This window comes from Typopeltis vanoorti, chromosome 12 (genome assembly GCF_054136105.1).
Source record: "Typopeltis vanoorti isolate ZY-2024b chromosome 12, IOZ_Tvanoo_1.0, whole genome shotgun sequence".
NCBI classification, from domain to species: domain Eukaryota; kingdom Metazoa; phylum Arthropoda; class Arachnida; order Uropygi; family Thelyphonidae; genus Typopeltis; species Typopeltis vanoorti.
In genome coordinates, this window is record NC_143560.1 from 21,389,494 (window position 1) to 21,415,960 (window position 26,467).

At 36.4% G+C, this 26,467-nt stretch overlaps 1 protein-coding gene across 1 annotated transcript in view; it reads right to left on the reverse strand.

Annotated features, from left to right (window-relative positions):
• LOC150100621 (ribosome assembly protein METTL17, mitochondrial) overlaps positions 1–26,467 on the reverse strand; it is a 256,639-nt gene that overhangs the window by 112,323 nt on the left and 117,849 nt on the right. Inside the window, exon 9 of the mRNA XM_090401843.1 lies at positions 18,900–19,007. Within this exon, the coding sequence (XP_090257969.1) occupies positions 18,900–19,007 (108 nt within the window). The remainder of the gene's footprint in view (positions 1–18,899; positions 19,008–26,467) is intronic.

Genomic DNA, 26,467 nt, shown 5'->3' on the forward strand with positions numbered 1-26,467 from the left:
CATTAAAAATATTGTGTTAGGGACCATGAGATGGTGGCACTTGTTGAGCCATCTCTCCACTACAGGCTGCTTAAATTAGTGATAGCCTTGGATCAGCTATCTCTGATTGGCTACCAGTGGAGATTGAACTACCCACTCAGTCTCCAAAAGTTAGATAGGGCTAAAACAGCCTTGCTTACTTCCTATACAGGTATAAAAGGAGTTAGCTGATTTGATTTTTTTTGACATTGTTATTTCCTAAAAAATAATATAAAATGGTCAAATTAACAAAATAGAAAGAAAACATCAGCATGTAAGATATGCTCTGCAAATAAATGCTGAGGAATAGAAAAATATGAAAAATTATGGTTGCTTTGCAGCTTCTTTGATATCTAGTCATCCTAACCACCCAATACCTTAATTTAAATCAAAACTAAATTTTAAAAAAAAACTAATTACAATAGCCACTTTGATCATTATATGCATATACTTATAGCATCTTTTGCTTATTTTCTAAAGGGGCAACCCTGGTATAAAGAAAAAGATTTTTTTTCTTTTTTAATATATGTCTGAACATATTCATGTCTTAATTTTCTAAAGGGGCACACCTAGTAAAATGCCAGTGGTTTAATACTAGGTGTACTCCCTTTATAAAATAAGCAAAAGGTACTATAAGCACTGATATACAGTAATGGATTCTTTAGTAAGTCACACATATGGAGAATTTCATCCAACTCTTATGCAAATCTTGGCCTTGGCAGTCCCCCCCATCATGACTACTGGATTCCCTCCATGCACATCCAACAATACAACAGAAGCAGCAAGATTATATACAAGTTCATATGGCAACTTCCGAAAGTATCATCATTAGGTTCAGCCAATTAGACTATCTAGTGGCCAATCTGCAGAATAACCATTTTAATGCTGCATCAGTTGAAAAGAAGAAATGGTGCATCTCTCTGTGTGTGATGTCTGACATAATCCTGAAAACACTGTTTATATATTGCACGCCTTTGATCTAGAGTCCTTCTAGTTCATTACTAGGTGGTTTTCTCCAGTTTAATGGTTTAATGCCTGTTGGCTTAGGAGTATGTCCAAGGCTATTAACAGGCCCACCAAAGTGAAGGTGCAGGCAAGATTTCATTGCTACTGGCTACCAGGACTTCACCAAAGTTTGATATACTCTATGTTGTTGTGTTCAGAACATTGGCATTTTAGGTTTCTAAGGTGTAGCCCTGAAGAGATGCTGCAATCATGCAATATATCTTAAGAAAGGAGGACTATCCTCAGCCTCTTTTTAGATCCAAGTTACTCAATTTTGATGTCCTTTAAATGCCATCAGTTCATATCATATTTTAATCTCTGCTACTAACATACAATACTGCTCTTTTCTTTTTTGCAATATTTTCTATTTTAAGTATTATAGTTTTTGTCTTCCACTTGATGGTCCAACTAATAAAATAAAATAATTCCATATAATTAAAATGAATTATGTGGAATTGATTGACTTCCACATACAAAACTAGTTGTGATGTGCAATGCAATGTTTACATTCTTTGCATACCACAAGATGCAATACTACAGAAACCTGATGATAGTTGAACCTAAAATTCACTCAAGAATTCTTCAATTGCATGAATACATACTGTGGGGAATTGTAGCTAAACGAGCATCAGATGTCTTTGATGTCTCTCCACATGTGAAGCTGTATGGCTCCAAAGAAAAATAACACGCAATGAGAAATCATTTCTGCAACATGATAACATACATAATGCTTCAAGTGCAGGAGAAAAAATCCATGACAGCGTGATTAGCAGGAAGGATAGCATCTCCATTCTTCAGCCAATAAGTTGTCAATTCAAATTCCACTATAGGCATGGATGCTTGTGAATGTCTTTAGGTGGAAGATGAATTATATCACACAGTATGGGACACCACTCCACTTATTTGAGACCTTAAGCAACTTGAAAAAGTTCCATGTTCTCTACAGCAGTTTTCTGGATTGCATAAAACAACACACACACACACACACACACACACACACACACACACACACACACACACACACACACACACACACATATATATACCTTAGTTCATCAACTTAACTAATGTACTATAAGTTTACAATCTTTCATGAATGAGTCACATAAAAAAATTAATATGAATGTCTCAAATTTGATCAGAGAGAGAAGAGAAACATGGAAGTTTATTTTAGTGGCTTTTAAATAAAAACATTCACTACAAACAAAAATGACTAAATAGAGCAATAGGTACAATTTCTTCATATCACTATATTTCACTATATTTAATAAGCAACAATTACCAAAGGTTACAAACTTAATGAAAATATATAGCCCCCCCCCCAAAAAAAACTTCCCCCACAATTCTAAAATTACGGCCTTTTTCAAGACTAGATAAGTTGTAAATAAGTTGTAAGAGAACCAAGTAAATTTATTTTAGTGAATTTTCAGTAGAAACATACACTACAAACAAAAATGACTAAAGATAACAATAGGTACAATATCTTCATACTGCTGTATTTAATAAGTAATAATTACCACCCCTGAAGAAAACATTGATTGATTCAGCCAGAGAGGCATGTGGTGAGGTTGTCTACCAAGTATAGAAAAATCAGAACTCCATGGTGGATACAGGAAGTTAAAGAAGCAGTGAAGGGAAAGAAAAAAGCATATCGAAAGTTCATGGTGAATAAGTCCACTTGTGCTCTCAGAGAGTACACAGACAAATGTAAGAAAGCTAAACACTGTGTAAAACTGGCTACACAAAAGTCATGGGAGGACTTTGGTAAGAACATAGAAAATAAATATCAAGAAGGTTGCAAAATATTCTGGAGGTTATTGAAGAAGCTTAGAAATGGAGGAAAGAGTGCTGTAAAAGAAGGTAGAAATGATAAAGGTGACATGAAAACAGGAGAAAAAGATATCCTTGAAGTATGAAGTAATTACTTTAAAAAACTGCTAAATGAAACAAGCAGTGATGACAGCACAGTGGTAATAAACACTGACCAGGCATACAGCTAGGAATACATATCCATACTTGAAGTAGAAAAAGCCATCAAAAGCCTGAAATGTGGAAAGGAAGCAGGAATAGATGATAGTCAACAAGAAATGCTCAAGTATGGAGGTATAAAAGTTGTACAGTGGCTGCACTGCATAGTTCAGAAGGCCTGGACAGAGGGTCTATGAGAGCTCTACTCCAGATGATTGGAGTAGAGCTCTCATAGTACTCATATACAAAAAGGGAAATAAAACTGAATGTGAGAATTACAGAGGTATTTCACTACTGAGTGTTCCTGGTACAATTTATGGAAGTATACTTGAGAAACAGTTGAGAAGGATTGTAAAAGAGAAGCTTGGTGAAGAACAAGCTGGATTCAGGCCAACTAGAGGCTGTTAGGATCAGATTTTCACTTTATGAAAAACAGTTGAGAAATCATGGGAATATAACAAAGATCTGTATTTAAGTTTTGCAGATCTGGAAAAGACATATGACAAGGTGCCAAGAAAAAAGCTATTCAAAATGCTACAGTGTCAATGGAGCATTATATCAAGCAATACTTAGTCTTATTGAATCATAAGTCAACATTTAGAACTGAAATAAATACTTACTTCAGTTCTAAATGCTGACTTACGACTCAAATAAAGACTAAACGTGTGGATAGGCTTATATGTTCGTCACACATGTTGAAATGAATTTAAACGGTATTGATGTGAACACAGATTAATCAGAAAATAACTATTTATTAACTTAAAAGCTAATATTCTGCTGGTATTATATCCAGCATCTTCAGAGCACACAAACAAAGTTTGTTACAAATGCGAGGCAACCACAATTCAGTGTAACACTGGGGATAGTATAAGTAATTGTAGCGTGCAACACAAGACTAATACAGTCCTAATACGGCACGCCATCTAAGTTATAAAAAAAAATTAAATTAAAAAAAAAAAAAACGGTAGTCCAAAGTTTTGAAAAAAAATATAGTAGTTCAAATAGTAGTCCTTGAAAATTTTGAAAAATAGTGGTCCAAAGTTTGAAAAAAATAAAATTAAAATAAATAAATATTATTTGGTCTTAGGATGACTGTCTCCCAAATCTTTGATAGATTGATGCAGCCATACTTGTTAAGGTTTGGAGAATGTTTTAAGGCTTCTGTTGATTCCAGGAACAACCTCTCTGACTTGTAGAAGCTTCTGTGCAGTACTTTCGTTTTTTTCCAATTGATCCTGTGTGTTGGGGGTATCCAAAGCATGGTCTGCCAGACCCAACTTGCCAGATACATTTTTTGTGTTCACTGAGACGGATGTCCACAGTTCTTCCTGTCTGTCCGTAGTAGGCTTGATGACAAGAACAGGGCACTTCATAGACTCCTGGATGTGATAAAGGAGTGAATCTGTCCTTAGGTGAATGGATGAGAGTTGTCCATTTCACATAAGGTTTAAATACAATGCGCAGTTGGTGTTTGTTAAGCACCGTAGATATCTTTTCAGATGTGTCTTTAATGTACGGGATGGTAATAGTTTTGTTGTAGTCTTCTGTGGTAGATATTGGGGAAGGGGGATTTCTGGGTAGCATTTAGTATTTTATCTATTTTATGGGGATTATAGCCATTGGTTAGGAAGGTGTGGCACAGGTGAGAAAGTTCAGCAGTGAGAAATTTGAATTCCTCCAGCAACGCAGTGCTATGCAGCGGCTGCAATTACATCAAGATGGCGTCGTTGTGAACTTATCATCGTTAACCTTAACTAAAGAAGCTACTACGAGTGCATTAAGTTCTTGGACACCATTTTGCCGTTACTCCTAAAGAAGTTCCAAAAACCAAAATAATGGCTTCCGTTGAACATGCAATATACGACCTGCCTCCAGCAATAGCCAATAATATTAGGTTAGACGTGGCCAATATCCTAATCCATTCTAAGTCTCTCAAAAATAATATCCCACATAAAGAAATAATGGCTCTAAAAGAGCTACGCAATAATAACCACATTACAATAACTAAATCAGACAAAGGAAACGCAACTGTAGTAATGGACACAACAGAATACGAAAGCAAAATGCACACACTTCTCCAAGACCGGTCAACATATCAAATTATAGATCGAGATCCCACCAACTCACAAAAGAATAAGGTGTACAAGCTATTGAACAAAGTCACTTCCTGGCCAAAAGAAACAGTCAACAAACTCAAACCCTTTCATGTTAAAACGCCCAGAATATATGGAGCTCCAAAAATCCACAAACAAGGTACACCTTTACGCCCTATTGTAGATAGTATAAACAGTCCTGCATATAAACTAGCTAAACATTTAGCCAAACTACTAGCCATTTGCACAAACAATTCTCCCTCTTTTGTTAAAAATTCTACCCACCTAAAAAGTATTTTAGAAAACCACACCTTAAATAGTTCAGACCTAATGGTGAGTTTTGATATCACCTCATTATTCACTAATGTACCATTGACTGAAACATTTAACTTACTAACTTCACAATTTCCCCCTGATATATTTCAGCTATTTAAATTCACAGTACAGGCAGGTTATTTTACATGGAAAGGGAAAATATACAAACAATTAGATGGGACGGCTATGGGAGCCCCCCCTTTCTCTCTGCTTAGCCAACTTCTACATAGAACATCTAGAAAAGCTAGCTATCAACACAGCCACACTCAAATCTAGTCTCTGGCTACTATATTATGTTGATGATGTGTTTGCTATTTGGCCACATGGCCCAGACACATTGAATACATTTTTAGTGCATCTAAATAACCAGCACCCTAAAATCCACTTTACAATGGAACTAGAAGCCAATGACTCCTGCCCTTCCTGGACACACTGATCACACGTCCTCCAGAAGGTTCCTTATCATTTTTGGTTTATAGAAAGCCCACACATACAGGGAGATATTTACACAAATAATGGTATCTTAAAACCACTAACCCATAGAGCTAGAGAAATCTGTTACAATGACATTGCTCTCACTGCTGAACTTTCTCACCTGCATCACACCTTCCTAACCAATGGCTATAATCCCATAAGATAGATAAAATACTAAATGCTACCCAGAAATCCCCCCCACTATCTACCACAGAAGACTACAACAAAATTATCACCATCCCATACATTAAAGGCACATCTGAAAAATTATCTAGGGTGCTTAACAAATACCAACTGCGCACTGTATTTAAACCTTATGTGAAATTGGCGACTCTTATCTGTTCACCTAAGGACAGATTCACTCCTTTATCACATCCAGGAGTCTATGAAGTGCCCTGTTCTTGTCATCGAGCCTACTACAGACAGAAAGGAAGAACTGTGGACATCTGCCTCAGTGAACACAAAAAATATATCGGCTTTCATTATGGCAGGTCGTGTCTAGCAGACCATGCTTTGGATATCCCAGCACACAGGATCAATTGGAAAAAAAAAAACAAAAGTACTGCACAGAAGCTTCCAAGTAAGAGAGATTGTTCCTGGAATCAACAGACGCCTTAAAACATACTCCAAACCTTAACAAATATGGCTGCTATTTTTCAAAAGTTTCAAGGACTACTATTTGGACTACTATATTTTTTTCAAAACTTTGGACTACTGTTTTTTTTTTTTTTTTAATTTTTTTTTTTTATAACTTAGATGACACCATATTAGGACTTTAGTCTTGTGTTGCACGCTGCAATTACTTATACTAGCCCCACTATTATAATGAATTGTGGTTGTCTCGCATTTCTAACAAACTTTGTTTGTGTGCTCTGAAGATGCTGGATATAATACCAGGGAAATATTAGCTTTTAAGTTAATAAATAGTTATTTTCTAATCAATCTGCGTTCGCATCAATACCATTTAAATCCAATTCAACAAATAAAGACTTAAGTATTGCTTGATATAATGCTCCATTGACACCATACAACTGTAGCATTCAGCCAGATGATATGGCAGCTAATTGAGCTGCCAAGGATAATTTATATCACACAAGGATGTATATTATCCCTTCTGTTATTCATTATCTATATGGATCACATTTTGAAGGAAAGTGGTATTAAACCTGACATCGAAATTGGAAATGTTAATCTCAGCTCTTTATTTTATGCACATGATGTACTTTTAAATAGATCCATTACAAGTCTACAAGATTTCCTGACTAAATAGAATAACTTTTGTAACAAATTTGGTATGAAAATCAACAATAACAAGACAATGAAAATATACAGAAACACTGAAAATATCAACTGCATCATGAATGGAGAACCTACAGAACAAATAAAACATTTCAGCTACCTAGACACAATTTTTAGTGAAGACAGTAAATTTAATATGGAAATAGACAACAGAATCAACAGAGCTAGTATCGTAGGAAGTCAAATGAATAAATTTATATGGAATAAGAGAGAAGTTAGTCAAAATTAGCTGTATACAAGATAGTGTTCAAAATTATGGATATGAAAGCTGGATTAGAAATAAAACACTTGATAAAGTAAAAAGACTAGAGATCACAGATATGAGAGTCCTGAGAAAGATTATGGGCATGAACAGATGGCATCAATGGCAATATCATATTAAAAACGATGATATTAGGAAAGAACTTGACATTGTTAGCATCCAGGAATGTGTTAGCAGAGCACATCTCAGGTGGTATGGTCACTTAAACAGAGTGGGAGAGGAAAGATTAGCAAAACAAGTGTTCTCTGCCACATTGGCAAGAAAAAGATCCAGAGAAAGACCAAGATATAGGTGAACTGATACATTAAAAAGTGTCTTAGAAGATAGAAATATCAGATCTGATAATGTTGAAGTCATAACAGGTAACAGATTGATTTGGATAACTGGTAATTAATTTACGGAATTAACAACGCATATAAAGTAAATTAATTAAAGATAACTTTAATGAATCACTTCTATATTTCGACAATGTCACATTGTCATCTTCAGGAACATAAAGATATGGTATGTGCACTAAAGGAACTAACAAAGCAAATGAGGAAGAAATTAATCTTTATCTTTATGTTCCTGAAGATGACAATGTGACATTGTCGAAATATAGAAGTGATTCATTAAAGTTATCTTTAATTAATTTACTTTATATGCGTTGTTAATTCCGTAAATTAATTACCAGTTATGTCTAACCAACGTATAAGTCTTACCATTAGAGATTGATTTGGAGGAAAATTGTAGATAGGAAGTTAGTAATGACGTAAGTTCTTCATGTAGTACTATCATAATATCCTGTACACCCCTTGTTACATGTCAGGAATTTGATGATAATTACCAAAGATTAGAAACATAATGAAAACATATAGCTTTTTTTACCCTCACGACTCTAAAGTGAAGGCCTTTTTCAAGGCTAAAAATCACCAAACCGAGATACCAGTGTCACCAAAATAATAAAATAATAATTCCCTCATCAATTACGAATGGAAGAACCATATATATATATATAACACAGTACAGACATTGTTAGTTACAGTAAAAACCTATGTTCCAAATTTTTTTAAATAGCAGGATGATATGGGGTATCTGTAAAAATGTATTTTGAAAGGGATGTGCTTTTTTTTGGGGGGTGGGGGTATTATTAATTTTTGCCTTTAGTTAATTTCATCTGATGTTTATATGCCATTCTCCTCTTTAAAAAAAGCATATGAAAAGAAAATAATAGAGTAAACACTGTGTTATCCAAACCTGAATTAATCAAGCATCTCATATAACCAAATTACAAATTTTTTTCAGTGCAACCAATATGTGATTAAATTGTTTTTTATATCAAGCAAGCTCCAAGAAGGGGAGGGGGGGGAAATATATATATATATATATCCTGAAATTTTGTTATTGTTTAAAATAAAACATCAAAAATTAAGTTTTGCAGCAGTGTTTTGCAGTAAAGTAAGAATATAAATGTATTCAATGTTAGTGTATGGCATTTTTACCACATGTACAATATTTAAGCTGCAATCCCACTTGCACATGGTCAAATTGAGTAGTAATCTCAGGCATATTATTTATGGGTGAAGGGAGAGGAGGGTAAACAATTTATTTATTTACTACTAGCTGCACCTCCGAGTTATTACTACTGAAAGCAAGAAATGTGTATTTCCTTCTAGTATAACTCTAATTTTAAATACAATTACCAGGTAGACTAAACCATATGCAATATATTTTATATTTCTAGACATTTTATCTTATAACCATAGTTTGCCGTTAATGGCAGGACAAAATAAGAGAAACTTCCATACTGTAGTACATGGTTTTTTTATTATCAAAACAAAAAAAAAGTGCCATGATGGGTGAATGCAAAAGTGTAACAGAACAATCAATAAATGGAAATACAATATTTATATAATCATATAATATATTTTATCTGCCTGGAAAAAGTAATCTCAAAATTATTATTTGCTTGTTAAGTTTTGCCTAATTACACTTAGCTTGAAAGTGCAGTTTTGTTCACAAAGAATTTTATTCTAGATATTATGAAACAATTTGTTTGGCCAAATTAATTATGTATGTTCAAGTTTTAAAAAGCTTGCTGTTTTCTTCTAAATTTAACTTCTGTTTATTGTTTATTCATAATCCTAGTTAAAAATCTTTAGACATATCACTTCTGATATGCCTGAAGTCTTCTACTCTCTTCAATTTGCTTTCATCAGTTCAAGCCAGCTGAGTGATAATATAGCCAGCTGTGTTCATGCTAGCTACCTTCCCATGGTAGCCAGTCCTGAGTATTCTGTAAACATGTTTATGCTTTCCCAGATTTGTGGTTTCCATACTTATAGAATGACAGCATTAAAAGCCCCATTTATGGGACCTTTAATGCTGTCATTCTATAAGTATGTGGCAGTTATGACCTCTGTGATGCAATATTACATAAGGTAATTAACTTATATTTAGTCTGAAAGTTTATTGACTGAGAGTCAAGTGTGTATACATGATTATTAAGAATAATGAATTTTGCAGCTTTTTGCACATTTTGCAGCATGGTAAACATAAATGTGCTTTACTATTTGAAATAAAGTGATTAGGAAAATGATATAATTCATTAAAGTAATATCTCATTACTTAAGTCATAATCCACATAGATATATAATGTTTAGCTGAAATGTGCAAATGTAATCAAGCAGATAAATAACATATTTATGAAATAATATTTATTTCGAGTGGATGGCTTGCATTTAAATGGATTGGAGGCAAGGAGTTTTGCATGTTCAATGAGAGTTTAAAAGTGCAGAGTCAGGGAAACTAGAATGTTTGGGGGGGGGGCATAATTACCTGAGGCAGCATGTAATGAAGGGAACAAGATCTGAGCATGCTGGATCTGATCACTTTTTCAGAACAGGAATGTTCTGAAAAAATGACAGGAATATAGAATAACAGGAATGACCTTATAGAATGACAGGAATATGATATTCTATAAGGGGCAACATGGTCTTGTGAAGGGTACGACACACCTTACCTTAGAAATTTGCTTACTTTTTATAACAAAGTCACAATGGAGTTGGATAAGGGAAATGGCTACTCGGTGATGTTGCTGGACTTTGCAAAGGCATTTGACAAGATTCCATGCAGAATTCTATTGCATAAGTTAGAGCAAATGGGGATGGGTATGAATCTGGTAGTTTAGATTAGAAGTAGCTGATGGATAGATATCAAAAAAGTGGTTTATGGACGAGTTGAGTTCAGGACAAGGCATGTGACCAGTGGTACGCCACATGGCTCAGTATGTGGTCTTCTGTTGTTTAATTTATATATCAATGATATCAGAAATGATTTGACAGGAAATGTTCAGTTGTTTGCTGATGATGCTAAACTTGGAACAGCAATGGTAAATGAAGGTGATGTAGAGATCCTGCAGTAAGACTTAAATAGACTAGCAGTATGGGCAAAGGTAAATGGTTACCAGTTTATTGTGGCCAAGTATAAGATGATGCACTTTGGGAACATATCACAAACTGTATACTATACTGATAGAACTGAAATACAAGAAACTGATGAAGCCAGAGACTTGGGGGGTGATTGTGGACAGGGAATCGAAGTTCAGGGAGCATATTGTGAAAGTAACCAAAACAGCACACCAGATTACGTGCTTATTGAAGAACACACCAACAAGCAGAGATAGATATGTTATTGTTCCCCTGTATAAGGCTTTAATAAGGCCACATATAGACTACTGTGCACAGATCTGAACACTGATTCCATGGGGAGATGAAGAAGTGGTGGAGAAGAAACAAAGGCGAGTGACAAAGATTGTAGCAGGTCTGTGGAATGCTCTCTATGAGAAGAGATCGACAGTCTGTGGGTTTCAAAAACTAGCTGATAACTGAAAAAGAGGAGACATGATAGATAGGAGACATATAAGTTATTAAAGGAGTTTTATAGGATTAACACAGAAGCCTTTTTTTTTTTTTTTCAGTACATGGCATTAAAGGAAAGAAGAAGGGTTACAGTAAAAATTCTGTAAGTGCGTGGTTATCAAGCATGTTAGGAACAGATGTTTATACTTGGAGGGTGGTGAATGGAAGGAATGAGTTGCCAGAGCTAATTGTGAGGTCTTCATCAGTGAATTTTATTCTTGAGAGACACTTGTGACATTAAATTAGGAATTCTAAACACGTTAACACAAGAATATTTTAATGTTGGCCAAATATTTCAGTCTGAAACTAACAGACTGTACTCAGTGGCTTGATAGGAACATTTTTGTACAAGGTGGAATACAAACAATTGATCATTCAAAAGGAGAACAAGCCGCATAATGTTACATTGCTAAGCAATAAAGAGAGGTAAATTTCATCAGAGTGATGAATAAATTACAGGTATTAATTCATAATTTCATATAACAATCTCAATTTATAAATTCAATTAAAGATGACATTAGACTAATGTAAGAATTAAAATCATCATCATCATCAAATTCCTGCCATGTACTCTCAAGGGGGTGTACAGGATATGATAGTACTACATGAAAAAAATTACATCATTACTAACTTCCTATCTACAATTTTCCTCCAAATCAGTATATTACTTGTCAAGACTTCAACATTACCAGATCTTATATTTCTATTGTCTAAGGCACTTTGTACTGTATCAATCCACCTATATCTTGGTCTTCCTCTGGGTCGTTTTGCTGCCAACCTGGCAGAGAACACTTGTTTTGCTAATCTTTCTTCGCCCATTCTGTTTAAGAGACCATACCACCTGAGATTAGCTCTGCTAACTCATTCCTGGATGCTGACAATGTCAAGTTCTTTCCTAATATCCTCTTTTTTAATATGATACTGCCATTGATGCCATCTGTTCACCCATATAATCTTTCTCAGGACTCTCATATCTGTGGTCTCTAGTCTTTGGTCAAGTGTTTTACTTCTGACCCAGCTCTCAGATCCATAAGTTAAAACTGGTTTGAACACTGTCTTGTATACAGCTAATTTAGTGTTCCGACTAATTTCTCTCTTATTCCATATGAATTTATTCAATTAACTTCCCACCATACCAGATTTGCTGATTCTGTTGTCTATTTCCATATTTAATTTACCATCTTCAGTAAAAATCGTGCCTAAGTAGCTGAAATGTTTTACTTGTTCCACAGGTTCTCCATTCATAACACAGTTGACATTTTCAATGATTCTGCCTATTTTCATTGTCTTTGTCTTTTTATTGCTGACCTTCATACCATATCTATTACAACAGCTATTCAATTTAGTCAGAGAATCTTGCAGACTTGTAGCGGATTTACTTAGAAGTATAACATCATTCATCCGCATAAAGCAAAGAGCTGACATTAACATCTCCAAATTTGATATCATGTTTAATACCACTTTCCTTCATAATGTGATCCATATAGATAATGAATAACAGAGGGGATAATGTACATCCTTGTCTCACACCAGATTCGACATTAAACATCTTCCTGTACTTCCTTTGATTCTAACTGCTGACTTACAACCTCAAATAAAGACTAAGTATTGCTTGATATAATGCCCCATTGACACCAAATAACTGTAGCGTATTGAATAGCTTGGCATCTTGTCATATGCCTTTTCCAAATCGACAAAACTTAAATACAGATCTCGGTTATATTCCCAAACTTTCTCGACTATTTGTCGTAAAGTGAAGATCTGATCCTGACAGCCTCTATTTGGCCTGAATCCAGCTTGTTCTTCACCAAGCTTTTCTTCCATAAAACTTCTGAACCGTTTCTCAAGTATACTTGCATAGATCTTGCTAGGAACACTCAGTAGAGAAATACCTCTGTAATTCTCACATTCAGTTTTATTTCCCTTTTTGTATATGAGTACTATGAGAGCTGTACCCCAATCATCGGGAATTCATACCTCTGTCTAGGCTTTCTGAACTATGCAGTGCAGCCACTGTAAGACTTTTATACCATCATGCTTCAGCATTTCTGGTCGAATATCATCTACTCCTGCTGCCTTTCCACATTTCTAGCCTTTGATGGTTTTTTGTACTTCAAATATGGATATGTATTCCTGACTGCATGCCTGGTCAGTGTTTTTTACCACTGCGCTGTCATCACTGCTTGTTTCATTTAGCAGTTTTTCAAAGTAATTACTCCATACGTCAAGGATATCTTTTTCTCCTGTTTTCATGTCACCTTTATCATCTCTAACTCCTTTAACAACACTCTTTCCTCCATTCCTAAGCTTCTTCAACAACCTCCAGAATAGTTTGCCACCTTCTTGATATTTATTTTCTATATTCTTGCCAAAGTCCTCCCATGACTTTTGTTTAGCTAGTTTTATACAGTGTTTAGAATTCTATCATTTGTCTCTGTATTCTGTAAGAGCACAAGCTGACTTATTTGACAGGAACTTTTGATATGCTTTCTTCTTTTCCTTCACTACCTTTTTAACTTCCTGTGTCCACCAGGGAGTTCTGATTTTTTTATCCTTGCAGACAACCTCACCACATGCCTCTCTGGCAGACTCAATCAATGTTTTCTTCAGAGTTTGCCACTGAATCTCCAGGGTTTGATTCCTGTTCTCAAACTCTTTCATTTTTTCTTCAATAATCTTTGTGTGTTTCAGTCTACAGTTCACATCTAAGAGTTGCTCAACTTTTATTCGGTTTAAAACTTTCTTACGTGTTATTCTTTTCAATATTAAATTCAATTTTATCCTGCTCAAGACTAAAAGTGATCACTTCCAATTTCAAAATCCTCTGTACGCTCTGGTGTCCTGCACAAGGGAGAAAACATCACTATCAACAATAACATAGTCAATGAGACTTTTCTTATTTTTTGCCTCTTCTCTTCATGTGAATTTGTGCACATTGTTATGTTGGAACATGGTGTTAGTAATAACCAGTCCATGTCCTGAGCAGAAATCCCACAGATATTTGCCATTATTATTAGCTTTGCTCTTTTCTCCAAATTTTCCCAAAATATTTTTGTATGTCTCACAATCATTTCCTACTCTTCTATTTAGATCCCCAACAAGGACCAACTTTTCCTTTTTCATTGTGTCAGTTGCTTTTTCTAAAGCATCAAAAAATTCCTCCACTTCTACCTTAGTAGAACCTTCTGTGAGACCATAGGTACAAATAAGTCTCATTGTCCAGTTTCCCATTCTCATATTTGCCCACATTACTCTACTTGAGACTGACTGCCATTCAAGAAGATTAGCCTAGTATTTTGTGTTGAATACTATGACTACTCCTTCTTTTCCTTGATTGTCATTGCTTGAATATAACATTTTGTATTTATTTGTCAGAAAGATCTCACCAGTTTTTGTCTTTTTTGTTTCTGTCACACCTATTATATCGATCTGGTACTTATAAATAATTCATCAGGTAGCTCTGTTTCTTTGCCGTTCAGGCTTCTTATGTTGATATTACTGATCTTTAACTCTGGTGATGTTGAGTTCGGGTTGGTTTTCAGATTTCTTCCAGCAGCTGACTTTTCGCTGTTCACCCTGGTTCCTTGGCGAAAACAACAGGGCCTGGTTTAACCAGGCGACGCCCCAGCCAGCATGAAATTTTGTCATGTCGTACCGTCATTTTTATTTTGGTTTAACCAATAAGAATAAAATTTGGTCGACTAAATCCCAAATTGCAAGCCCATCCTCGTTCGTTCAGTATCCAAGTAGATACCCAACAAGGTGCACCACGAGAAGGTGAGGATTGGACATTAGGTCAGAAGCCCTGGTCGGTTCTCCGCATTCCTTTAAAGGCTATGCGGAGGTCTCCTCTCAGTTATACAGCTTTGACCCTTCTCAACTAAAAAAAAAAAAATTTCTTAGAGTGCTAAAGTCAGAGTTTGCTGGAAAACTTGAAGAACTAAGTGGGCTGAATGTGTGCCATTCATAATCTTGGGATTTTTATGCCACTATTATTTTTAAATTAGAGCAGTTAATTAAAATTTCGCAGGCTTTAAATTTCTGTTCATATCAGGTTTCTGTATGATGTAAAGAACAAGTACTTTTCCAATCAATTTGGTGCTAGGGTGTTAAGAGCATTATCTGAGAGGCCTACTTCACTAAAATTATTAAAATTAATATGTCGTTTGTGTTCTTTTTTAATTTCTAAGATGTATTCTGATCACTGTGTAAGCATAAAGGAAAAAATAATATTCTTGTTTTCATCCATAACCTAGCACAAGCAAAAATATGCAAGTAAAATATCTTCATGAATATGTTACTTGTAGGCAGAGTGCATTTGATTTCATATCAGCTCTTTGTATCCTATAATGCATAGTATTCTCTTTACATGGCATTTATTATTATCATTGTTATTATTATTATTATTTGATATCTCCAGGGAGTCCAAAGACTCATCGAGGGAGGTCAATAACTCTACAACTCTCCGTCTCCACTCAGTCCACCAACTACAGCGAACTGCATCATCTACATCAATACCATCTACTGTCCACCACCACCACTAGTATTTTTCCAGACAATCACGAACATCCATGCCCACGGCGGGATTCGAAACCACAGCCTTTTGGCTGGAGAGCAGACACGCCAACCACTTGGCTAACCAGGCTATTTATAATATTATACATTAATGTCTGATAGTCCGCACGGTTAGCCTAGTGACTATGCACTTCACAATTATATGCCTGGTTGAGTGTTCTGGGTTCGATTCCCATTACCGACATGAAGAGCTTAAGGATCTTTCTCAGACATAGCCATGTTACCTGGTCTTGGGCGCGAACAACAAGGGTTTTCTCCTCAGTTTATCTGGGATATTTCCTCCCGCAAGCAAGCAAACCGGTTTCGTGAACACATGCAGCTACGGCCATAAAATATACCAGGAGGCATAGGGCTAGTCACCTTACCCTCGTGACGGGTATGACATAGAAAGGCTAAAGATAGCTCTGTAACAGAACAGTAGACCGAATGCATAGAAGGGAAGTTTCAGAATATTCCAAGTTATACATTAAAGTCACTACTCAGTTTGGTTTCAATATTTATTGAGGTCTTACACCTGTTTTCCAATTCAAAATTTATACACATGGAAATCATGAAATAGTCACATGTTAAAAATTTTATTTTCTCACTCCAAACCATAATAGATTTGACGCTGGTGGCATGGATAGGAGGGTGACTGATAGACAGACATCAGAGGGTGGAGTGAAATAAAGGCAAATGAGGGTAACTAGTGGAGTTCTCCAAGGCTCTGTACTATGACACTACTCTTTAATTCTTATATTACTGATATAGCAGAAGATTTGAAGGGGGGACATCAGTTGTTAGCTGATGATGCAAAATTAGGGAGGGCAATAGTTGATAAAGATGATGTAGATATCTTACAAGATGATTTAAATATCTTTAAAATTTTTATCTTTAAAAAAGGTAGTAGAGATGACCCTAAAAACTGTAGGGTTATACCCCTATTCTTGTTACAAAATATATAGCAGAATTTTAAATAGCAAACTAATGAAATTTTCTGAAAACTTTATTTTAGAAGTACAGAATGGATTCAGAAAAGGACGATCATGTATAGACACGGCCTTTTGCCTAAAATTAATAATAGAGAAAAGAAGAGAATACAATTTACAAACACATATTGCATTTATTGACTTTGAGAAAGCATTTGACAAAGTTAAAAGAAGCATTTTATTTAACATAATTAAAAGAAAGACAAATACCAAATAATATCCTAAAAACTATCATAAGTATATATGAAAATAATCAAATACAAATAAGATGAAATCATGAGCTATCATATATGAGAGAGTTAAACCAATGGGTCCGACAGGGATGGCCCCCCTCTCAGCAACTCTTTTTAATATTTACCTAAATGAAATAATAATAAAACGGAATAAAAATTTCCATCAAGGTATTAAACTTTCTCCTACTGTGAACTTAAACACTCTCCTTTTTGCTGACGACCAAATAATAATTACAAATTCTGAAGATAACTTACAGAAAGCTATTTTAGATCTAAATGAGATAGCCAAAGATTATGGTATAATAATAATATCAACAGAAAAATCAAAAACTATGGCCTTTCAAGGACAAGTTCCAGTAAGAACTAAAATAGTAACAGATAACAAGATCTTAGAACAGGTGAATTCATTTAACTACCTAGGATTTATGATCACATATGAAAAAGATATAAACCTAAAAATTGCAAAATATTTAAAAATAACAGGTGTAATTAACTCTATATTTAAACCAAACCTAGTTCAAAAACAAACCAGACTAAAAGTATACAATAAATTAGTCCTACCAGTCTTATTTTATAGAAGTGAAATCTGGACAATAAAACAAAAAGACAAACGAAAATTAATAACAGCAGAAATGAAGTTTATGAGAAAAACTGCAAAGTATACTCTATTTGATCACAAAAGAAACAAAGAAATTATGAAAGAATTAAACCAAGAACCAGTAATAGAAAAAATTAAAAAATATAAACATAAATGGATGGAACATGTTCAAAGAATGAAAACAGAAAGATTACCAAAACAAGCCTTAAAGTACAAGCCATTAGGAAAAACAAAACCAGGATGTCCTCTAAAAAGATTCAATGATGACTTCTTTTGCATGAGGGTGATGGCCGAAACAGGCCACGTTAGGCCTAAATCCTTGATATGCATGATGATGATGATTTAAATAAATTGGCAGTGTGGGCAAAGGTTGTCAATTCAATGTTGTAAAATGTAAGGTAATGCACTTCAGGATAAAAAGATTATACACTTCATATCGTATTGATGGTACTAGTTTAGGGATCTGAGAATGATGGTGGATAGATTTGAAATTCAGAGAACATATTGCAAGAGTTGGCAAAATAGCTCAAAAAAAAGTTGGATGCTAAAAAGCACTTTGACAAGTAAAGATAGGGAAGTTATTATTCCTCTTTATAAGGCTATGATTCAGCCACATGTCGACTACTGTGCACAGATTTTGTCACCTGTGTTTCTTTGGGATCGGGAGATTGTGGAGACAGGTCTGTGGAATATTCACTATGAGGACAGACTGAGAGGTGTGAGCATTGCAAATTTTAGCTGACAAGTGGAGGAGAGTGGATGTGATAGAAATTTATAAGTTACTAAAGGGATATTGAAAAATTTCTTCTGTGTCAATCTTATAGTATCCATGGGGAGTATGGGGGGAAACAAGGGGGTCACATGGAAGCTGACTAAGAGCATGGGGACTAGGTTCTTTTCTTGGAGAGTGATGAATGAGTGGAATGGGTTGCCAGTGGTGGTAGTGAGCCCCAACAGTGAATAGGTTTAAGGAGATGTATGGTAGATATTGTGTTAATGAATAGAGTGGGTCTCCCGCAATGAGTCTTTGACTCCATGGAGTGCATATATATAAATAAAATAATAACACCTGAGAAGCACAAAATCAAAAATGTTTCACATTAAACAGTACTGTATTAGACCAGCTAATAAGTGGCAAGATCCATTGTGATTTACTGTAAGATTTAAAAAATACATCTATAACAAATCTTACCAACATATTTTGTGTTTTTCTCCATAAGTTATCAATAACTTCTATTCTCTTTTCTGCTGATGGTAGTTCCATAAGCGTATAGGCACTTATTACCAAGTCATATCTTAACTGCAAAGAGAAATAAATAAAAGAAGAAATAAATGTGACTAAACAATGTCAACACTATAAAAATAAAAAAATAATTAAATTGAGTCAGAAAACAAAAGTGCATGACCTAAAATTCAAGAACTTACAAATATTTGAGAAGCACATTATTTATCTATATGTATATTTGTAATGGAAATCTACAAATGATAATGGTATACAATGATGAACAAATTCCAATTTATATATTGCTAAAATTAAACAATTTTTTTCAAAACCACAGATATTATTTTTTATTATTATTGCACCTCCAAGAAGTCAAAAGACTCATCACAAGAGGTCAAATGCTCATAACAAAAAGATCAAATTGTGCTTTAAGCCCATCAGTTTCTGCATTCACTACACTCTCAGGCAATGCATTCCACTCACCAACAACTCTCCATGCAAAGAACCTGCTCCTCACTGCCTTGCTCAACCCACTAGGCACAGCTTCTAGGAATGACCTCCTGTTCTCCCCTATCCTCCTTTACTCTACCAAATCCTCCACATCAATCTGGTAAAATCTTTAACCAACTTTCTTGTGAAATACCAGGATATCTCTTTTCCTTCTTCTGTTCACAAGGCTCTGCAAACTACACTCACTCAATCTGTCTTCATATCCCAAAGACTCGACACTGACTTAATGAATCTTCTCTAGACTCTGAGATATACTCATCCACTTGGAAAACTCTTTCAAAACACAGTAATTCATACATGGCCTAATGGTGGTCTTAATACAAGGGGACCATAAATCTCCTTGATTCTACATTAAAGTCATTATTGCCATAATTCATTGTGATGTCCTCACAACTTTTGCAATTGACCATTAAACTTCAAATTTCTGTACACTACCATTAATCTCCTTCAAAATTTCCCCATTAATTGTATATGCTAGATCCCATCCTTTCCTAGTAAATTTCAAGACCTAACACTTTGCAACACTGAACTGGCAGCTCCACTCACTTGCCTACTCACATAGTCTATTCATATCTGCCTGTAAAACCACTACATCTACTCTGCTTCTCATAGTTTTTCTTAACTGTGCATCACTATGAGAAGCAAAGTAGATGTAGTGATGAACAAATGAACATTTTATAATAGTGATAGCTGGGTTGGATAAAGGGAATGGCTACACATTAATACTGCTGAATTCTGCCAAGCCATTTTACAGAATGTCATCTGGAACTCTGGTGCAAAATGGACCAAATGGGAATGGATACAAGGATAAGTAGTATATGAAGGAACAGAATCTAGGAGAAAGCAAGTGATTAGTAGTGTGCCACAAGACTCTGTGCTTGGACCACTACTGTTTAATTTGTACATAAATAATAAATGAAATAATTTGAAATATTCAGCTGTTTGTTGATGATGCAAAATTGGGTATGATAATAGGTGATTAATGATGTATACAGCTTGCAGAACAATTTAAACAGGTTGACAATATGGACAAAAAATAATGGATTTATCTTTTAAATTGTCTTTAAAAGTTAAATTTTAAGTTTTCCACATTAAATTGTCTTATTAAAGACAATTTAATGTGGAAAAGTGTAAAGTATGCATCTTGGGATAAAAAGATTACAAGCTATGTACCAGAGTAATGGAGCTGTACTTGAGGAAATTAATGAAGCTTGGAATATAAGGGTGGTAGTAGAGAGTTAAAGTTTAGAGAGCACATTGCTAATGTTGCCAAGGTAGCTTCATAGGATCATTTGGTTATTGATGAACACACTAACAACCAGAGATAAAGAAGTCATTATTCCCCATTATAAGGCCTTGATATGTCCACATCTGGATTACTGTGCTCAGGTCTGGTCACATGGGTTTCTTGGGGGATGATGAATTAGTGGAGAGGATCCAGACGCAAGTGATAAAGATGGTAAGTGGTCTGTGGAATGCTCCCTATCAGGATTCTTGTTGAGAGGCTTATACGCTGGTTAAACATGATAACTAATATTTAAGGAATTGACAGCGTATACTAGAAATATAGATTAAATAAACTTTATTATATACTTTCTGATATTTCGGCAAACGTCACGTTGCCATCATCTTGGGAACTTACTACAAAGACACGTGCACACAAGTACTAATAACAGCAAATGAGACTGAAGCTAGGAAGCTAGCGTTTCCTAAAGTCCTGATGGTGCCCCCTGGCGGGCTATATTGGTAGTTCTTGGCCTTTGGGCTGAAATTCTTCTGATAAAAGTTTCCCAAATTTGGGGCAGTTTCATGCATCCAAATTTGTTGAAGTTTGGCATGTTCCTAAGGGCCGAGGCTGATTCCATGAATAGTCTTTCATACTTGAACTTGCTGCGGTGTATTACTGTGGCTTTCTTCCATCTTATTCTGTGGCGAGTATCCAGAGCGTGGTCTGCAAACCCAGAGTGGCTGTACTGGTAAAATCGGATGTAATCCTTGTGTTCTGAGATTCTGATATTTGCTGTCCTGCCTGTTTGGCCAAAGTAGGACAGTTTACAGCTGCAAGGGACCTGGTATACACCAGGTAGGTCTAGGGGAAGTGGTTGGTCTTTGGTGGAGCGGATAAGGGGTGCCAGTTTTCTATGTGGTCTGTAAAAGGTGGTCAAGTCATGTTTTTTTAGGATTTTATTGATTTTTTCCGAGGTGCCTCTGATGTAGGGAATAGTGATAGATTTAGAGTAATCTTTTTTGTGAAGGGGAGGGGGTGGTGGGTTGTGGATAACTGGGTTAAGTATTTTTTGGATTTTTTGGAGGGGGTAGCCGTTGGCTGAGAAAGTGTCACGGATGTGATTTAGCTCAGTGGTTAGGGCTTGAACATTAGAACAGATTATTTTTGCCCTGTTGAATAATGTTTTAATCACTCCATATTGTTGTGAGGGTGGGGGGTGGGATTGTTGGTGAATGTATAGAAAACCCACCCATACAGGCAGTATGGGTGGGTTTTCTATAAACTGAGAAAACCAAGGTTCCATCAGGTTAGTGGGTGACTAGTGTGTCTAGGAAGGGGAGGTTATTGTTTTCCTCTTTTTCCAGGGTGAATTTGATTCTAGGGTGTTGGTTGTTCAAGTGTGTTAGGAAGGAGAGGAGTGAATCCGGGCCATGTGGCCAAATAGCGAAAACATCATCAACGTAGCGAAGCCATATGGTAGGTTTTTGTGGGGCTGAGTTTAAGGCTTTCTCTTCAAACATCTCCATGAAGAAGTTGGCCAAGGGTGGGGAAAGTGGTGAACCCATGGCTGTCCCCTCTATCTGTTTGTAGAATTTTTCCTGCCAAACGAAATAGCCTGAGTTCATTGTAAACTGAAATAGGGCTGAGATATCGGGAGGAAATTTAGCTTGGATTAGCTCTAAGGTTTCTTTGAGGGGGACATTTGTGAATAGGGAGGAGACATCAAAACTGACCATTATGTCATTATGTTGGAGTGTAAGGTTTTCTATACTGGCTTTGAAGTGGGCTGAGTTTTTTTTATGTGTGATGGTGTATTGCCAGTATAGTGTGAGAGCGCTTTGGCTAAATGCTTGGCTAGTTTGTAAGTGGGGGAATCAATGCCATCCACTATGGGACGTAATGGCACATTTCTTTGTGTATTTTTGGGAGCCCATATATGCGGGGGGGTCTAGAGTTATAGGGTTTTAGTCTGTTGGTAATCTCCACAGGCCAAGAAGTGACCTTCTTAAGGAGCCTATGGAGTTTTCTAATTTGTGAGTTGGTGGGGTTGTAATTAATGGGGAGGTAAGTGGAACGATCTAATAATAAAGCCTTGAGCTTACCTGTGTAATCTTTAAGATTAAGTACCACAGTGGTGTTTCCCTTATCCGCTTTGGTGATCACTATATTTTTGTTTCTTTTCAATTCTTGTAGTGCCTTGTATTCACTACTGGATATGTTGGATTTTGGAGGTTTTGCTTTGTTGAGAACACAGGCTACATCCAATCTGATATCGTTGGCGATGCGGTTAGGCAGTTGGCGAATCCCGCGTTCAATTTGAATCATTAATTCCTCGGCCGGTAATTTCCTAGGAGCAATGGCGAAGTTGTGACCACGTGACAGAGCGTGGAGTGCTTCTGGCTTTAAGGTAGCTGACGACAGGTTAACAACAGTGTTGGTTTGTAGTTTGGGCGCCGAGTTCTTTGTTAATTTATCAAACTTGTTGATAAATTAACAAATGGAGGGGACAGCCATGGGTTCACCACTTTCCCCACCCTTGGCCAACTTCTTCATGGAGATGTTTGAAGAGAAAGCCTTAAACTCAGCCCCACAAAAACCTACCATATGGCTTCGCTACATTGATGATGTTTTCGCTATTTGGCCACATGGCCCAGAAAGCTTTAAGTTTAGATGTTAAATTTATCAACTCTATTTGTTAATTTATCAACAAATTTGATAAATTAACAAAGAACTCGGCACCCAAACTACAAACCAACACTGTTGTTAACCTATCGTCAGCTACCTTAAAGCCAGAAGCACTCCACGCTCTGTCATGTGGTCACAACTTCGCCATTGCTCCTAGGAAATTACAGGCCGAGGAATTAATGATTCAAATTGAACGCGGGATTCGCCAACTGCCTAACCACATCGCCAACGATATCAGATTGGATGTAGCCTGTGTTCTCAACAAAGCAAAACCTCCAAAATCCAACATATCCAGTAGTGAATACAAGGCACTACAAGAATTGAAAAGAAACAAAAATATAGTGATCACCAAAGCGGATAAGGGAAACGCCACTGTGGTACTTAATCTTAAAGATTACACAGGTAAGCTCAAGGCTTTATTATTAGATCGTTCCACTTACCTCCCCATTAATTACAACCCCACCAACTCACAAATTAGAAAACTCCATAGACTCCTTAAGAAGGTCACTTCTTGGCCTGTGGAGATTACCAACAGACTAAAACCCTATAACTCTAGACCCCCCCCCGCATATATGGGCTCCCAAAAATACACAAAGAAAATGTGCCATTACGTCCCATAGTGGATGGCATTGATTCCCCCACTTACAAACTAGCCAAGCATTTAGCCAAAGCGCTCTCACACTATACTGGCAATACACCATCACACATAAAAAACTCAGCCCACTTCAAAGCCAGTATAGAAAACCTTACACTCCAACATAATGACATAATGGTCAGTTTTGATGTCTCCTCCCTATTCACGAATGTCCCCCTCAAAGAAACCTTAGAGCTAATCCAAGCTAAATTTCCTCCCGATATCTCAGCCCTATTTCAGTTTACAATGAACTCAGGCTATTTCGTTTGGCAGGAAAAATTCTACAAACAGATAGAGGGGACAGCCATGGGTTCACCACTTTCCCCACCCTTGGCCAACTTCTTCATGGAGATGTTTGAAGAGAAAGCCTTAAACTCAGCCCCACAAAAACCTACCATATGGCTTCGCTACGTTGATGATGTTTTCGCTATTTGGCCACATGGCCCGGATTCACTCCTCTCCTTCCTAACACACTTGAACAACCAACACCCTAGAATCAAATTCACCCTGGAAAAAGAGGAAAACAATAACCTCCCCTTCCTAGACACACTAGTCACCCACCAACCTGATGGAACCTTGGTTTTCTCAGTTTATAGAAAACCCACCCATACAGGCAGATACATTCACCAACAATCCCACCCCCCCCTCACAACAATATGGAGTGATTAAAACATTATTCAACAGGACAAAAATAATCTGTTCTAATGATCAAGCCCTAACCACTGAACCAAATCACATCCGTGACACTTTCTCAGCCAATGGCTACCCCCTCCAAAAAATCCAAAAAATACTTAACCCAGTTATCCACAACCCACCACCCCCTCCCCTTCACAAAAAAGATTACTCTAAATCTATCACTATTCCCTACATCAGAGGCACCTCGGAAAAAATCAATAAAATCCTAAAAAAACATGACTTGACCACCTGTTACAGACCACATAGAAAACTGGCAACCCTTATCTGCTCCACCAAAGACCAACCACTTCCCCTAGACCTACCTGGTGTATACCAGGTCCCTTGCAGCTGTAAACTGTCCTACTTTGGCCAAACAGGCAGGACAGCAAATATCAGAATCTCAGAACACAAGGATTACATCCGATTTTACCAGTACAGCCACTCTGGGCTTGCAGACCACGCTCTGGATACTCGCCACAGAATAAGATGCAAGAAAGCCACAGTAATACACCGCAGCAAGTTCAAGTATGAAAGACTATTCATGGAATCAGCCTTGGCCCTTAGGAACATGCCAAACCTCAACAAATTTGGATGCATGAAACTGCCCCAAATTTTGGAAACTTTTATCAGAAGAACTTCAGCCCAAAGGCCAAGAACTACCAATATAGCCTGCCAGGGGGCACCATCAGGACTTTAGGAAACGCTAGCTTCCTAGCTTCAGTCTCATTTGCTGTTATTAGTACTTGTGTGCACGTGTCTTTGTAGTAAGTTCCCAAGAAGATGGCAACGTGACGTTCGCCGAAATATCGGAAAGTATATATTAAAGTTTATTTAATCTATATTTCTAGTATATGCTGTCAATTCCTTAAATATTAGTTATCATTATCCCTATCAGGATATACTGAAGGCTTGTGGGCTTCAAAAGTTGGTTGATAGGTTAAAAAGAGTGGCTATGATAAAAACATGTAAGTTACTTCAAGGGCTTTATAGGACTGATGCACAGGAAATATTTCAGCACTTGGCTAGAGGGACAGAACAAGAGACCATTCCTGGAAGAGTAAGAGTGTGGTTAGCAAGGGTGTGAGGACTTGATTTTTCACTTGGAGAGCAGTGGTGAATGAATGGAATGGGTTGCCAGCAGGGATGAATATTTAGGATGCACTAGGTGTACAGTGCTCATCCAACAAATAGCAATATCATCTATATTATACTTTGGCATTTATTCCCATTAAAAATTCCCTTAATTGTTACCAGATTTTGCATGATCCCTAAAAGTAAACACAATATACTAAAATGTTTCATGAAGAGGACACTTTTTGATGCATAAACATTGCATCACATTTGAGTTAATAGCCTGGGTGTGCATTCAAAATACATACATCTTTGAGCCCTTTGAAAAGATGGTGCAGCGGGTCAAATTCTTAACGTTCTAGTAGTTTTAAACCGCTCAGAAGGCGAGGTAGGCTGAGCTCTGACACAATAGCACCTAGCAAATGTGATTGGTTATTGTACCAACCAATCCAGTTGACAATGTTCAACAGAATTGGTTGGTACAATAATCCAGTTGAACATTGTCATTTGTCATGAGTTGCTGTATTTTTTTTTTCTGAGTTTCATCTGTTTTGCATGTGTGAAGTGTTGAACTGACGTGGTAGGCAAGTTTTAAATACAGGTGGTCCTCGACTTACGACGAAGTTCCGTTCCAACGTCTCCATCGTAAGTCGATTCTGAAGTACGTTGAGGACTCCTTTTAATTCTTGATTTGTTTGATTTCTGTTATAATATTTTCATAAATCATGTTTCTAT